Source organism: Balaenoptera borealis (assembly GCF_965194805.1).
Source record: "Balaenoptera borealis genome assembly, chromosome: 9".
In the NCBI taxonomy this organism is placed as follows: domain Eukaryota; kingdom Metazoa; phylum Chordata; class Mammalia; order Artiodactyla; family Balaenopteridae; genus Balaenoptera; species Balaenoptera borealis.
The window spans coordinates 113,689,320-113,704,300 of NC_138873.1; the positions used below are offsets into that span (position 1 = coordinate 113,689,320).

The 14,981-nt window shown below is 39.4% G+C and overlaps 1 protein-coding gene across 1 annotated transcript in view; it reads right to left on the bottom strand.

Annotated features, from left to right (window-relative positions):
* Positions 1-10,876, bottom strand: part of IMPG1 (interphotoreceptor matrix proteoglycan 1) — a 122,798-nt gene extending 111,922 nt beyond the window's left edge. The window contains exon 1 of the mRNA XM_082405136.1: positions 892-10,876. Coding sequence (XP_082261262.1) covers positions 892-958 — 67 coding nt within the window. The 5' untranslated portion in view covers positions 959-10,876. The remainder of the gene's footprint in view (positions 1-891) is intronic.
* Between the last annotated feature and the right edge of the window lie 4,105 nt (positions 10,877-14,981).

Here is a 14,981-nt window from a genome sequence, read left to right on the forward strand (position 1 = left end):
CTTCTCTCTCCAGATGCAACCACTAAAATGTTACTTATAACTGACAGGTCTGTTATTTTTGTGACTTAAAAAATGCAACCAACTATGTGTTTTACTTTTCTATGGGCACTTTAAGACCAATGCTTCAATTAAAAGGTTGATTGTCCAAAGCTAGTCATCCTTAAAGAAGAACTGAACGTTATTGATTTCGAATGTCTTAAAACATTATGTTATAATGGTCAGCCTTATACTTAAAAAAAAGTGAAGCTTTCTTCAACAAGTTATTTTTAGTACATTATTTTTCTTAAATACGCCTGTTTTGTGGCTTGCTTTAATTTTAGGTTCACTTGAAGATTTGCTGTAAAAACTTGCAGTGCTTGTTCGTTTACGCATACAACTTTACAAGCAACTGAGTTTCTGAGTTGGTCCTCATCATGGACTCTGAAGATGAAGCACACTTGCTATTTTCTAAGGGAAAATAACTAATGATTTAACTATGAGACGGTAAGGAATACATTTTTTGTTTGATCATAATTGACAAAGTATTAATTTCATTTTTTTCATGGACCTACTAATTTTATTGACATTAATGTTATGTATTTGTATTCAATGTTTTATAAGAGTAAATAGGATGCATTCATCTCTCCTATTTTGTTAACATAAATTGCACTTAAGATGCAAATATAAAATATATATAAAAATACATATATTATGCAAATATAAAATAAATATTCAACAAGTGAAAACCATTTCTGACAATCATTCAATCAATCAATCAATATTTATTCAAGGCCTACCATATACGAGCCCTCTGAGATACAGTGGTGACTTTCTTGATTTTGAATGTTCAACTCTGTAAATAGATTTTGTATATAAGCAATTAAAAAATAAACAAATATTTAAATAACTTACCTTTGATTCCTTGAACTTGGAGAAAAATCCAAAGAACAAAGATAGCCCTTCTAGTTTCCAAATACATTCTGGCTTTTGTGCATTGGTACGTCTGGTAACAATCACAGAACAGTCCCAAGTCTCATTAAAAAAATAAAATGACAGAAATATGAAAAATAGTGAAATATTGATATTAGTTGAGTGAGGATAACCTTCTTGGTTTACCTTTATGAGGGTGCTAATTTATGAAGAACATGAGCCAGTGCCTGCTTCTGGAATAATCTCCTTATCTTCCCCTTAGGTGTAATCTCTGCTTAAGGACCAGCTGGAGGAAACTTTATCTCATTAACCTTCTGGAGGAGCATCTGTCAGCCCAGCTAGGGGACCCTGAATGCCATTATAAACAAGTGTCCACAGACAGAAGGAATGCTTTTCTTCCTTAGTTATTCACCTGTTACAGGGACACAGAGAGCCAGGGGAAGTCCGGCCAAATGCAGAAGAAGGCTGACAGTTAGGGTCAAATATTTTCCAAAATGACATGCGCAAGGAACATCCACTGAAAGAGCTTAATTGCCACCCCTGGAAGTATATGGTTAGTCGATATGTCTGTCTCCAGAGGTAGCAAATCTGTCTCCATTCTCATAGAAATGGCCTGCTTTGTAAACTGCTTTCTTTCTGGCATTACACACAGATGACCTTTCTGGTTTAAGTCTGGTTTACATTTTTAAAATTTGTTATTCATGCACAGAGTGTATAGAGTCAAATAGTTCTACAAGATTTGTGAAAGATAATGGTGCCATACCTCCCTCCGTTCAAAGGCAACCACTTTTAATTCTTTAAGCTAATTCTTCTAGTAGCCTCATTTGCACCTCTAAATAGTACGCTTCTATTAGTATTTTTTTGTTTTTCACTTTCAGGCGTTATCAAATAATGAATATTAAGAATATCTTCTCCCCCTACCCCACACAAACCCTCCCCACACTCATAAACATGTACTAGTCCCATCCTTCCATCTGCCTCAGTTTTACTGTATTTTCAGTTTATCGAAAATTCAATCTTATACTATTGTGACCGTATACACGCTACATATAGCTGAGTGTGGAATATACTGTAATTACTAACATGCATTGAACTCTTAGGTTGTGATAGACACTGTTCTTGAGATTTCTGTAGATTACCCATATATTTCTCAGTACACTATTATGAGGTAAGTACTATTGTCTCTGTTTTATATTTGAGGAAACCAAGGTATATATGACAGAGCCAGGTTTTGAACCCAGGAGCCTATGCTCTTTACCAGTAACCTCTAATGACTTTTGCAATTATCCCTAAATTTCCTGCATACCAAACAATCAGTTAATCCCAAATGTCACCCCAGATGTGTAAATTTCCTCCTCATATGGTCAATCACCTCAGATTGTCCATGTTTCCTAGAGCTTTCTAACCTCCTCCAGGCTGTAGCGTTCTATTTCTTGCTATTGTTCACAGCAGTAATCTGGGGTTCTCCTTTCACAAGCATCCTGGGGATTCCTTCACCTCTCTTGTTTTCCGAACCCCAGGTTGCCTTCTTTCTTAACCTAATCTCTTGTTTTTGCAGAGCACATGCTCTGGTAGATTATTGAAAGAAAGTTCACAGTAGATAAATTTGAGGTCTTACATGTTTGAACATGGCTTCCATCTATCCTGATACTTGACTAATAGTTTGGCCAGTGCTGTAGGCGAAATGTTTGTGTCCTCCCAAAATTCATGTGCTGAAAACTAACCCCAATGTGATGGTATTTGGAAGTGGGGCCTTTGGGAGATGATTGGGTCAGAAGGTGAAGCCCTCATGAATGGGATTAGTGCCCTAGAAAAGAGGCCCAAGAGAGCCCCCTTGCTCCTTCTGCCATATGAAGACACAGCAGCAAGACCACTTTCTGTGCACCAGCAAGCAGGCTCTCATCAGACACTGAATATGTCTGCCCCTTGACCTTGGACTCCCCAGCCTCCAGAACTGTCAGAAATAAATTTCTGTTGTTTATAAGACACTCAGTCTATACTACTCTGTTATAGCAGCCCAAAAGAACTAAGACAACTGGATATAGAATTCTAGGTTGGAAATAGCATCTACTTAGAATATTGAAGACATTAATTAATCTGTCATCTTCTAGCTTCCTGTGCTACTAAAATCTGAAGTCCGAATTGTTCTTGATTCTTTTTATGGGATCTTTTCCTCTCCAGAAACTTCTAGAATCTTTTCTTTGTCTCCAGTGTTCTGATATTGCATGGTAATCTGTCTGGTTGTGGGTCTCTTTTAATCCATTGTATGGGGCACTTAGAGGACCTTTAATCTAGGTATTCATGTCCTTTAGCTATTGAAAACTTCTTTTAGGGATCTGATTTCCATATTTTAATTTCTGCCTTTTCTCTTTCTGGAATCCATATTATTTGGATGGTGGCATTCTTGAACTGGTTCTTTAACTTTTAAAATTCATGCTTTCTTTTATTTTCCTCTTACTCTTTATACTCCCGTTTCTAGCACATTTTCTCAACTTAATCTTTTAACCCTAATTTGGTTTTTAAATTTTTACTGTCATTTGTAATTTCTGGGGAATTGCTTTTGGTGGTTTTTGTCTTAAATTTTTTTTTCTTTTTTAACAATTTTAATAGGATACTGTTTCAGGATTTCGGGGATACAATTTCTTTTATTTCTTTAAAGATATTAATAACAGTTTCAGAAATTATTTTCTTCTTTTGTAGCCTCTGTTTCATCCAAGCTGAATTTAAAATTTTTTTCTTTTTCCTTTTTTATCTTCTTTATTTGAAGCTTTTCTCAAATATCTGGTAATCCTTGGCTGACCACTCACTTATTTTCAAGTCTGTAAATAGCTGACTGAAAGTTCTGTGCATAAGATTGGAACTTGTGAACTGTGGTCTTCAGTATAGATTTATCTGACTGGGATACTTCCTTTTTAGTGTTGCCTGACAAAATACAGGATACTCAGTTAAACTTAAGATAAAAAAATAATTTTTTTAGTATAAATATGTCACAAGTATTATGTGTGACATACTATAAAATTATTTGTTTATCTAAGATCCAAATTTAACTGGGCATTCTATATTTTTATTTGCTATATCTGGCAACCCTTTTTCCAGAACATCTGAAGTCAGCATCTTTAAGTATTTCCTCTCCAGGTGGTCAGATCTTCCAGAAAAGACTGCTCATCTCTTGAATTTAGGATATAGCCTAGCTCCCAATATATCAGTACACAAGTGGAGAAAACGGTCTGGGGCTTGAGTCTTAATAGTCTCATGATATTTTAATTTAGTTTTCTTGTTTTCAGAGAAGTACCCTTATTCCCAAATCTGCCAAATATTTAATAGTCCAGAGAATGTTTTACGCTGTCCAGAAAATAAAACTTCAGCCTTCTGTTGGGTGGCAAAAAGGCAGTTGCACAAATGAATGGAATGGGGGAGGGGAGTTGGAACCCTAAGTGATTATTAGATATTTCAATTTATTCTTCTGTTTTTAACCCAATCCTTCTATTAAGTTACCTCCATTTTCAGAAGTACCCAGTATGTCTTTAAATATATTTATGTAAATTAGATTGTTTCTGAGCTTTCTCTGCTGTCAGTTTAAGATTTGTATTTCTAAGTCTGCTACCATTTATCCATGTTTTAAAACTTGGCTTAAACCTACATGTTCAGCTTAATAAAATTATTATGAAGTGAACACCCTGGTAACATACAAGTAAAACCAGAGAATATTAATAGCACCCCAGAAGGATCCATGGTCTTACTCACAAACACAAACATTTCTTCTCCATGAAATATAATCACTAATTCTGATTTCTATGGTAACCACTTATTTGCTTTTCTTAGTTTTTTTTTTGCTGCTTAACTACACATTTGTAAGTACCGTTGCTTACCTTTGCTTGTCCCACCACCACTTATTGAAAGGATCATCATTTTCCATACTGTTCTGAATTGCCACCTTTGTCATAAAATCTGTGTCTCATATACTCATTTTTCCCATCCTTTACCTCCCTCTTGCTTTCATTATATTGACATCTTTTATTTCACTATTTTTTCTTCAGCTGGATATAATTTATTGTTCTTAATTTTAGTTACTGTATTTTTCAGTTCTGGGATTTCCATTTGGTTCTTCTTCAAGTCTGCTTCATCATTTTTAAAAAATAGTATATGTTTCTGGGTTAAAATTTTTAACCTTGTGTTTTATCTCATTAAATATAGAAAGAATAGTTTGATAACTCCAAATTCTGGAGCTCTGGGTGTTATTTCTGTTGTCTTGCTTTTCTTATTTTTTTATTTGTTATTATCTTATCTCCTTGTACAAGAGGTTATTTTTTCTTTTTGTATGCTAGACATTATATTTTAAGAGTTGTAGTACAGTGAGCAAGACATTATGGTATTGGTGAAAGAATAGACCGAAAGGTTAATGCAACAGAATAAAGAGCCCAGAGGGCCCACACAAATATAGTTGATTGATTTTGGACAGAGGTGCAAAAACAATTCAATGGATAAAGGATTGCCTTTTCAACAAATGGTGCCATATGAACCTGCCACCAAAAACTCCTATAAAAAACAAACAAAAAAATGAACCTAGACACAAACATTACACCTTACACAGAAATGAAGTAAAAATGAATCATACACATAAATGAAAAATGCATATAAAAATTCTATAAAAAAGTGTAGAAGAAAATCTTGGCCTTAGGCTTGGTGATAAGATTTTAGGTACAAGATAAAAGCATGATCCATGAAACAAAAAAAATGGTAAGTTGGATTTTATTAAAATAAAAATTTTCTGCTCTGCTAAAGAGACTGTAAACAAAATTAAAAGATAAGCCACAGGGACTTCCTCGGTGGCACAGTGGTTGGGAATCTGCCTGCCAGTGTAGGGGACATGGGTTTGATCCCTGGTCCGGGAAGATTCCACATGCTGCAGAGCAACTGAGCCTGTGCGCTACAACTACTGAGCCTGCGCTCTAGAGCCTGCAAGCCACAACTACTGAAGCCTGCACGCCTAGAGCCCGTGCTCCACAACAAGAGAAGCCACCACAATGAGAAGCCCATGCACCACAACGAAGAGTAGCCCCTGCTCACCGCAACTAGAGAGAAAGCCCACACACAGCAACAAAGACCCAGTGCAGTCAATAAATACATAAATAAAAATTTTTTTAAAAAAAGGTAAGCCACAAACTGGGAGAAAATTTTTGCAAAACACATTTCTGATAAAAGACATGTATCCAAAACATACAAAGGAAGCTTAAAACTCAACGATAAGAAAACCTAACAACTCAGTTAAAAATGAGCCAAAGATCTGAACAAGATGCCTCACCAAAGAAGATATACGGCTGACAAATAAGCACATGAAAAGTTGTTCAACATCATTTGTCATTAGTACAATAAATGCAAATTGAAACATCAATGAGATACCACTACATAGTTATTAGGATAACTAAAATTTAAAAAAACATTGACACTACCAACTGCTGGCAAAGATGTGCAGCAACAGGAACTCTCATTCATTACTGGTGGGAATGCAAATTGGCACAGGCACTTCAGAAGACAGTTTGGTAAGTTTTTGCAAAGCTAAACATAGTCTTACCATACAATCCAGCAATCACACTCTCAGGTATTTACCCAACTGAACTGAAAATGTATGTCCATGCAAAAACCTGCACTTGACTTTCTATAGCAGCTTTGTTCATAATCGCCAAAACCCAGAAGCAACAAGATGTTCTTTGGTAGGTGACTTAATAAACAAACTGTGCATACCCAAGAGAATACTGTTAGTAATAAGAAGGTATGAACTATGTCATGCAAAGACATGGAAGAATCTTAAATGCACATTGTTCGGTTAAGGAAGCCAGTCTGAAAAGACAACATACTGTGTCATTCCATTTATATGACACTCTGGAAGGGACAAACAGGTGAAACAGTTGTAGGCATTTTGGGGTGTGTGCACTTTGAATAGATGAGCACAGAGTATTAGGGCATGAAACTTTTGTATAATACTGTCATGCATGACTTTATGCGTTTTTTGAAACCCATAGAACAGAGGAATGAATCTAAAGGCATGTAAATTAAAAACAAATCCTTCAGGTAGCACCTAACAATGCTAATTGTGACAGTGCAGGCTGTGACTAAAGAATCTAATTTTATTAAAAATGTCTGAAATAGTCACTGAAGTGGGTGGAGGAAAAACTGACCTAAATAACTTTGGAAATGTCTGTCAGACTAATGGCAAAAGGAACTGTACATAAGCAGTGTACTCTAGTTGAAAAAAATTGTTTCCCACAGGGGTGTGAGTTAACAATTCTGAAACAACTATAGCATGCATGCTGGAACTGAACAGTTGAGTAAATGGATGGCAGATGGTGAGGCTAGGTTTCTCACTATTGGAGTGGAGGTTACAGACAAGCAAGGGGAAGAGGCAAAAATAATGCATATGGTAATGGAGTAGAGTTGGAGACATGAGTATACACCCATGTTTAGTTTTACATAGAGATGGATATATTAATTAATATATACCATATAAATATATATTAATTAATTAATATACATGTTATATATATTTATATATTTATAGACCTGTGTATATGTACTGGATAGTATACACATATTTCTTTTCTCCAACAGCTGAGAGAGCCTAGAAGCAATGACATCCCAGTAGCAATGAGCACACTTAGCACGCAGACCTTGGTTCTTACCTCCTGTTCTTCAATAAAATAAACCAGGGCTCCTTGGAGAAATGGTTCATTCTAAAACTGGGGCAGGAGGTATACAAGACGAACCTGGAGCATCCTGTAGTGCCAGAAAGTGAGGAAGTGCTCAAACAAGACAAAACAAAAACCCAAAACCAAAAAACTGCACACTGGTGGGATATGTCGAAGAGACACAGGCGCTAACCGAAAGGGCTCCCAGTGGCACAGACTGAAGCAATTTGAGGAATAAAGTAGTATTGGATGATAACATAAAGTGTAAGATAAATGTCCACAAGTCCATATTGATACAGATGAATTATTGAATAAATAAATAAACAGGGGAGAATAGACAAATATTCCATGTAGAACAATTCCAAATAATTTATGTAGATAACACCACTCTTCAGGAAATGGAGTATAACTGCCACTCCTTAAGTGTGACCTGTGACTTCCTTGTAAAAGTTCAGTATAGAAAGGGGGAAGAAAAGACAAACGCTACCGTGGGGAATCCTGACGCACATCACCTTTGATTAAGGTCAACGTCAACAAGGTCGTCATGTTGACAGCATGCTTCCTTCATACGGTGTGATGGGAATGGCACTTTACCTCTGTGGTCTTCCTCCAGAAAACCCATAACCCCAGTCCAATCATAAGAAAAATATCAGACAAATCCCAATTGAGGGACATTCTGCAAAGTGCCTGACTGATTCTCCTCGGAACTGTCACGATCATCAGAAACAGGGAAATTCTAAGAAACTGTCACAGCTAGGACTTGGCTAAGGAGAAATAGCAACTAAATGTAATGTGGAGTCCTGGATGGGATCCTGGAACAGGGAAAGGATATTATATTAAAGTCAAAAAAAAAAAAAAAACCTAGGAAAAATCCGAATAAAGTATGGGCTTCACTTAATAGGTTCAGGTATCAATATTGATTCATTAAATGTAACAAATATAATAATAGAAGATATTAATGCTAGGGGAAACTGAGTTGCCATAGGGGTATATGGGAACGCTCTAATATCTTCACAAGTTTTCTGTAAGTCTAAATTTATTATAATATAAAAAGTTTATTAAAAATACAAAAAATAATTTTATAGAAAGAATTTGAAGTCTAGGATATTTCCTTCCAGAGAGAATTTTCCTTTGCTTCTTCTAAGCTCTGGGGATTACTAACAACCCAAGATCAGTTTAATAAAATTTTTGAGTTGGAGATTTTCTAGACTACACAGGAGCTGGGCTGTATTTGGTGGAGGCCTGGATAACCTTGTGTTCACTTTTGTTCCTAGGATGCGGCCCTTCAGAGTTTACCAGGGTTCTGCTATGGCCTGGACTCCAATTTTTGTCCACTTCCTACCAGGAAATTTTCAAAAGCCCTGCTCAGCCTCTGTGTTTCTTACAGATCAGCAAATGCTTTGGGGCAAATGTAACCCCCAGAGCTAGGCTCACTTGTTTTGATTCTGACCTCTTGTAAATCTCTATTCTGCTTCATTATTTGTTAGCTCTCTGCTCACTCTATTAGATGATTTTATATTTCATCCAGCTTTTCTACATTTCTTCGGCAGGAGGACTGGTTCAAATGACCTAATTGCTTTACTCGCTGCAGAAATTTTATAATTTTATTACTATTGTCTCCTTTCTCATTCTGTTTATTGTTGTGGCTTCATACTTAAAAAATACCTTTGAATATTATTTTTTGGGGGTATCCAGAGGGTAGCAAGGGTAATAAGTTTTCAGCTCTCATCTTTAACTACAGATTATTTTGGTGATATCTAAAGAAAATTAGAATCATCAAATTGGTATAGAATCTTACCCAGAACAGTGCATCTGAAAATGAGAAATGAACTAGGTGAAAGATGAATCTACCTTTAAATAACCATATCTAGGAAAAATGATATGAGGATTTAGAATAGATACATACTCATATATAAATATTTATATAAATATTTCTGATATACATTTTTATATAAATATTTTATATAAATATTTCTGATATACATTTTATACATTTTTGTCAGCTGGTAGCTAACAAAAGCTAACAAAATACTTTCTCTCTTTGTTGCTGTATATTCCTGTGTTATACTTAGTTTATAACCCTGTTGTGAAACACCAGTGTTCTTTTTCTAGGAGAAAAAGCACAATTTTAAGGTATGAAAATAATTTCTACGTAATAGCCTCCTTAATAAAACATGTTGTTTAAAGGAGAATGTGGTATATACTACTTCATGTTCTTAAAAATATCTTGTATGATATTGTTACTGAAGCAAACTTGGGTCTGCTCCCCCACCTGCGGTAAAGCCAGTCTACTGACACGGGGTTGTGATGAAGGAAAGTACAGTATTTATTACAACGCATCCAACATGGACAACCAAAGAGAACTGTCAGCTGATGCTCAAAAGACCCAAAGTCCCCAAAGTTCTGAAGGGCTGCATCCTAGGAGCAAAGGTGAACACAAGTTAATCCAGGCCTCCACCAAATACAGCCCAGCTCCTGTGTAGTCTAGAAAATCTCCAAATCAAAAATTTTATTAAACGGATCTTGGATTGTTAGTAATCCCCAGTGCTTAGAAGAAGCAAAGGAAAATTCTCTCTGGAAGGAAATATCCTAGACTTCAAAATCTTTCTATAAAATTATTTTTTGTATTTTTAATAAACTTTTTATATTATAATAAATTTAGACTTACAAAAACTTGTGAAGATATTAGAGCGTTCCCATATACCCCTATGGCAACTCAGTTTCCCCTAGCATTAATATCTTCTATTATTATATTTGTTACATTTAATGAACCAAAGTCCCTGATGGCTTTCAGGGAAAGGATTTTGAAGGCTAGATTAGGAGTGTGGGTTACAGGATCAGCTCATGCATAATTCTTTGACTGGTTGATGGGGAGGTAAAAAGGTGATGTTTTGGGAATCTCAATTATCAGTTTTCTGGCTCCAACCTGTCTGGGTCCATGTGCTGGTGGTCAGCATGCAGTTGACTTCTTCCACCTGGTGTGGGTTTCAGTATCTGCAGAACAACTCAAGGATGTGGCTCAGAATATCATCTATAGTCCTTGAAGAGGAACTAAAGGTCCTTGACTTTGTTTTAGCTAAACTATTATTATTTTGTCTTGTTTGACTGTTTTCCTTTGTTTCTGCATTTTCACTTCTCTGATTAAATTTGCTCTTTGGAACTCAGGGGAGGCTTAGGAGGCTAAAGCTTTTCTACAAACAAGAGGCGGGGGACACAGTATGTGTGTGTGTGTGTGTGTGTGTGTGTGTGTGTGTGTTTGTGTGTGTGTGTGTGTGGTGGTGGGGGTCTGTCCCTGGGGAAGGTGTCGCAGGGTCCTGCTCAGTTTCAATACATGTGATCATGAAGGCATAGAATTTATATTAAGATGACAAATATTTAAAAGTTTCTCTTGACAGCAGTACCTTATTAATTTTTTCCCATTTTTAATTAAAAATCTTGGTAACTAATGTTGATAACTGCCACTTAGGAAGCAAGCAAGAATGATAAACACTCTATTCCTGAAATGATGCTTTCTGGGACCATCAGGTCTTTCTCTAAGTACTGTTGTTTTTAATTGTAGGTCACTATTAATTAATCCAGAAGTACTTCTTCAAGGTGGTTGACTGTCAACAATAATTATATATTCTTAAAGAAGTGAGCATTCCCCTTTATTTTCTGGCAGAATATCAGTGGTCCATTTAAAATGTACAAGGTAGGGCATATGTATTCCTTCATCTGAAATCAGTAGAAATGAGAAATGGTTGCCAAAAATGAATCATTCAGTGTCATACAGAAACTATTCCATTTGTTAATCAATCAATATAATTTTCTGAGTGCCTACTAAGTCCTAAGCTCTCAATTAGGTGCTTTATATGCATAGATGACATCTTCCCAGCACCTCTATGAGGTAAGTGCTACTTTTATTTCTGCTTTACAGATGAGGAAACTGAGGCTCAGAGAGCATAACTAGTAGAGGCGAAGGAGGGTTTTCATCCTGGTTCTAATTCCAAAGCCTGTGTTCTCTTTATTAGTCCTCATTGGGTTCCCTCTAGAGGGAAAACAGATGCTAAGCAAGTAAGTGATACGCATCAGACAAATTAGCGACTAATAGGTTCTGATCACCCATTCCAGCGTCTGTATGTGTGTGTGTGTGGGGATATTTTCCCCCCACATCAACAAGCAATTCTTGGACACCTACAAGCTGGGTGTCCTTTAATTCACCTCAATTCTGATACTATCTACCTGGAGATACTGTCAGATCCCACAGGTTAAGGGCTCAGCCCTGCCCCACCTGAGACACCAATCGAAAGTCCAGATTGTCACCTGGGCTTCTGATTGGAGGCTGCAATGGTACCCTCCTTGGGTTCCACAAATTTGCTGAGTGGCTCACACAACTCAGAAGCATTTTACTTACTAGACTACTGCTTTATTATGATAGGATATAACTCAGGAGCAGCCAGATGGAAGAGATGCGTAGGGCAAGGTCTGGGGAAAGGGTACAGAAAGCCTCCTTGCCCTGAGTGTACCACTCTCCCAAAATCTCTGCGTGTTCACTTAACCCAGAAGCTCTCTGAACCTTGTCCTTTTGGGCTTGAACAATCAAATGGAGGCTTCATTATATAGGTGTGATTGATTAAATCATTGGCCACTGGTGATTGAATTCAGCCTTCTCCCCTCCCTAGAGGTCAGGGAGGGGCTCGTGGTTGGGTACATGGCAACCAGTCCCCAGCCTCACTAGGGTCCTAAGTCATCTCATTAACATAACAAAAAACACCTTTCTCCCTCTCCTCACTTAGGAAATTCCACAAGGTTTTAGGAGCTCTGTGCCAGAAACAGGGAGGAAGACCAAGTATATATTTCTTATTATCATCACAATACCACCACAACATCGCATGAAAAGAGAGGATGAAAATGCAGGGTCACATCCAAAGTTCACTGTTTGCATTGGTCTTTTCCTTCACATTGCATCTCCTAATTTGGACCTCGTGGATAAGATGGCATCCTAGGAATCTGGGCAGTTTCCATCTCTGGAATCTGGTACCTCTTTTCTTCGGTAGAGGGACTACCGTTCAATTAGCATTCTAGGTTTCTTTCTGCTCACGTTGTTGCTTTGTCTCTGCAATTCAGGCAGGCAAAGGGAATTCTTGAGGTATTTCCATCACCATCAAGATGAGTAACTAACTAACCAGGAGTGGCTGAACCACTCCAAGAAGGGACCAGTCCTAGTGAGGCCGGAAAGACAGGGCCAGGCCCAAGGCCAGCCTCCTCATGCATAGGCATTAGGCCGAGGGCAAAGCCACCTCCTTGTTTTGCACTTAATGAGGCCATGACGCACAGAGGCATAGCATCTAAAATAGAAACTTTGTAGCATCTGAACAAGAAACTCTGACCAGGAGCACCGTGGAGCATGCCCAGTAAAAATGCACGGGTTGCTGGTGACCGCTGTATGACCTTCCACGTGTGGCGCGGGACTAGTAAGGGAAGCGTAAGGGAAAACAGCTCTTAGAGCCAGTGACCGGTGGCTGTAGGAGACAAATGGGCAAGACCGGGGGCTGACGCCGCCGGGTGCAATCCAGGCCACACCTCAACCCGCTCCCCAGTGAGTATTCCACCCTTAATCAAAAGACCCCCGCCCACTCAAAGGGCTAAAAGTAAAATAAAAGTGGGATCAACAGCCCTGCCGTGAGCCCCTCACTCCCGAGGACACCCGCGCTCTTCTTCTCTGTGTGTGTAACTTCTGTTTCTGCCCTAGATAACCTGCTTCTTTGTTCTCTTTGCTCCTCAGTGTGTGTGTGTGTGTGTGTGTGTGTGTGTGTGTGTGTGTTTTCCTTTGTTTTGTGTTCCTCGCCCAAATTCTTTTGGATGAGTTGAACAAGAGCCTGGAGTTCTGATAAAGCTTTCCCGGTATCACCAGGAGGGACAGGTAGGCAGTGCCGTGGGTATTAAATCCATGATGTGGGAAGAACAGGTTCTGTGACCTCTGATAAAAACCCAGGGTCCTCCTCTGCACTGCTGGGTGTCTTGAATAAGTGTTTTTCTTTTTTTTTATAAATTTATTTATTCATTTCTGGCTGTGTTGGGTCTTCGTTTCTGTGCGAGGGCTTTCTCCAGTTGCGGCGAGCGGGGGCCACTCTTCATCGCGGTGCGCGGGCCTCTCACTATCGCGGCCTCTCTTGTTGCGGAGCACAGGCTCCAGACGCGCAGGCTCAGTAGTTGTGGCTCACGGGCCCCGTTGCTCCGCGGCATGTGGGATCTTCCCAGACCAGGGCTCGAACCCGTGTCCCCTGCACTGGCAGGCAGATTCCCAACCACAGCGCCACCGGGAGAGCCCAAGTGTTTTTCTTGTTAATACAAGATTCACCCTGTGCAGCTCCGAGAGTTTCCCCCGCATTATCACCCATATGTTAGGGAGGAGGGATAAAACGCCTGGAAACACGAGGGGAACACTGATGGGAATGTCATCTAAGGGGGGGGGGGCGCCTATCTTTTGCATTTATCCTCCGGATCATCTCACGTTGGCCATCGGGATTAAACAAAAGGGCAGCCTCGGGCGTAACGAGGGAAGGCGCAGCACACGGAGTCTGACAAAAGCTGCACCGGGGCAGGGCTGCGGGGCTGCGGGATGACAGTTTGAACGAGGACATGAATGATGATAGCAGCCCGGGGATGGCGGCCCTGAATCCTCACCCACCTTCATTATATTCTCAGAGGCCTGACGATGAATTCTGGGGTGGGAGGACTAGGATGACCCCGTGCTCTCGTGGAGACCGAGCAGCCCAGACTTTCCCCCGGGGCTCCCAGCACGGAGCTCTTCCCTGTCTCTCCTCCTTGCCCCTTCCAAGTCCTTGGTAATAATTAGAGTAACGCAGAATAAGTGAAACCAGTCTCTCCTTGGGAAAAATAGTTATAAGCTGAACACTAGAAAAGCAGGTAACTTTGAAAAATATCTTAAAGGTGTCAATCTGCATGCATTTTATTTAATATTTTTTTTCACAGGCTGTGCAGCTTTTATTTCAATCAGGAAGTGATCAAAGCTATAGACAGTCTAGAGAAAGTCAGTGAAAAGGACTGCAGTCCATCTGGGGTGGGGACGGCTGGGCCAGTGTTTTTCCTGGTACCGGAGAGAGGGTGCTGGGGATTGTCCTGGGGGCAAATGATGACAGGACCAAGCAGAGGGAGGCTTGGGGGGTACAGAGTGGAGGGAGCTACCCGGCTGGCCGAAACTGTCCACCTGTCCCACAGGGTAGGCACAGACCCTGAGGCCACTCGTGTGGCCAGCCCGGCTCAGGCAGGCCTAGGGCGGGGCCACGTGAAGCCAAGAGCCTGCCTGGATTCTCCGTTAGCAAGTCCAAACCTCCCCATTGCTGTCCGCAGCCCCTGAGAAGAGCTCACACCTGGGATACAGCCAGC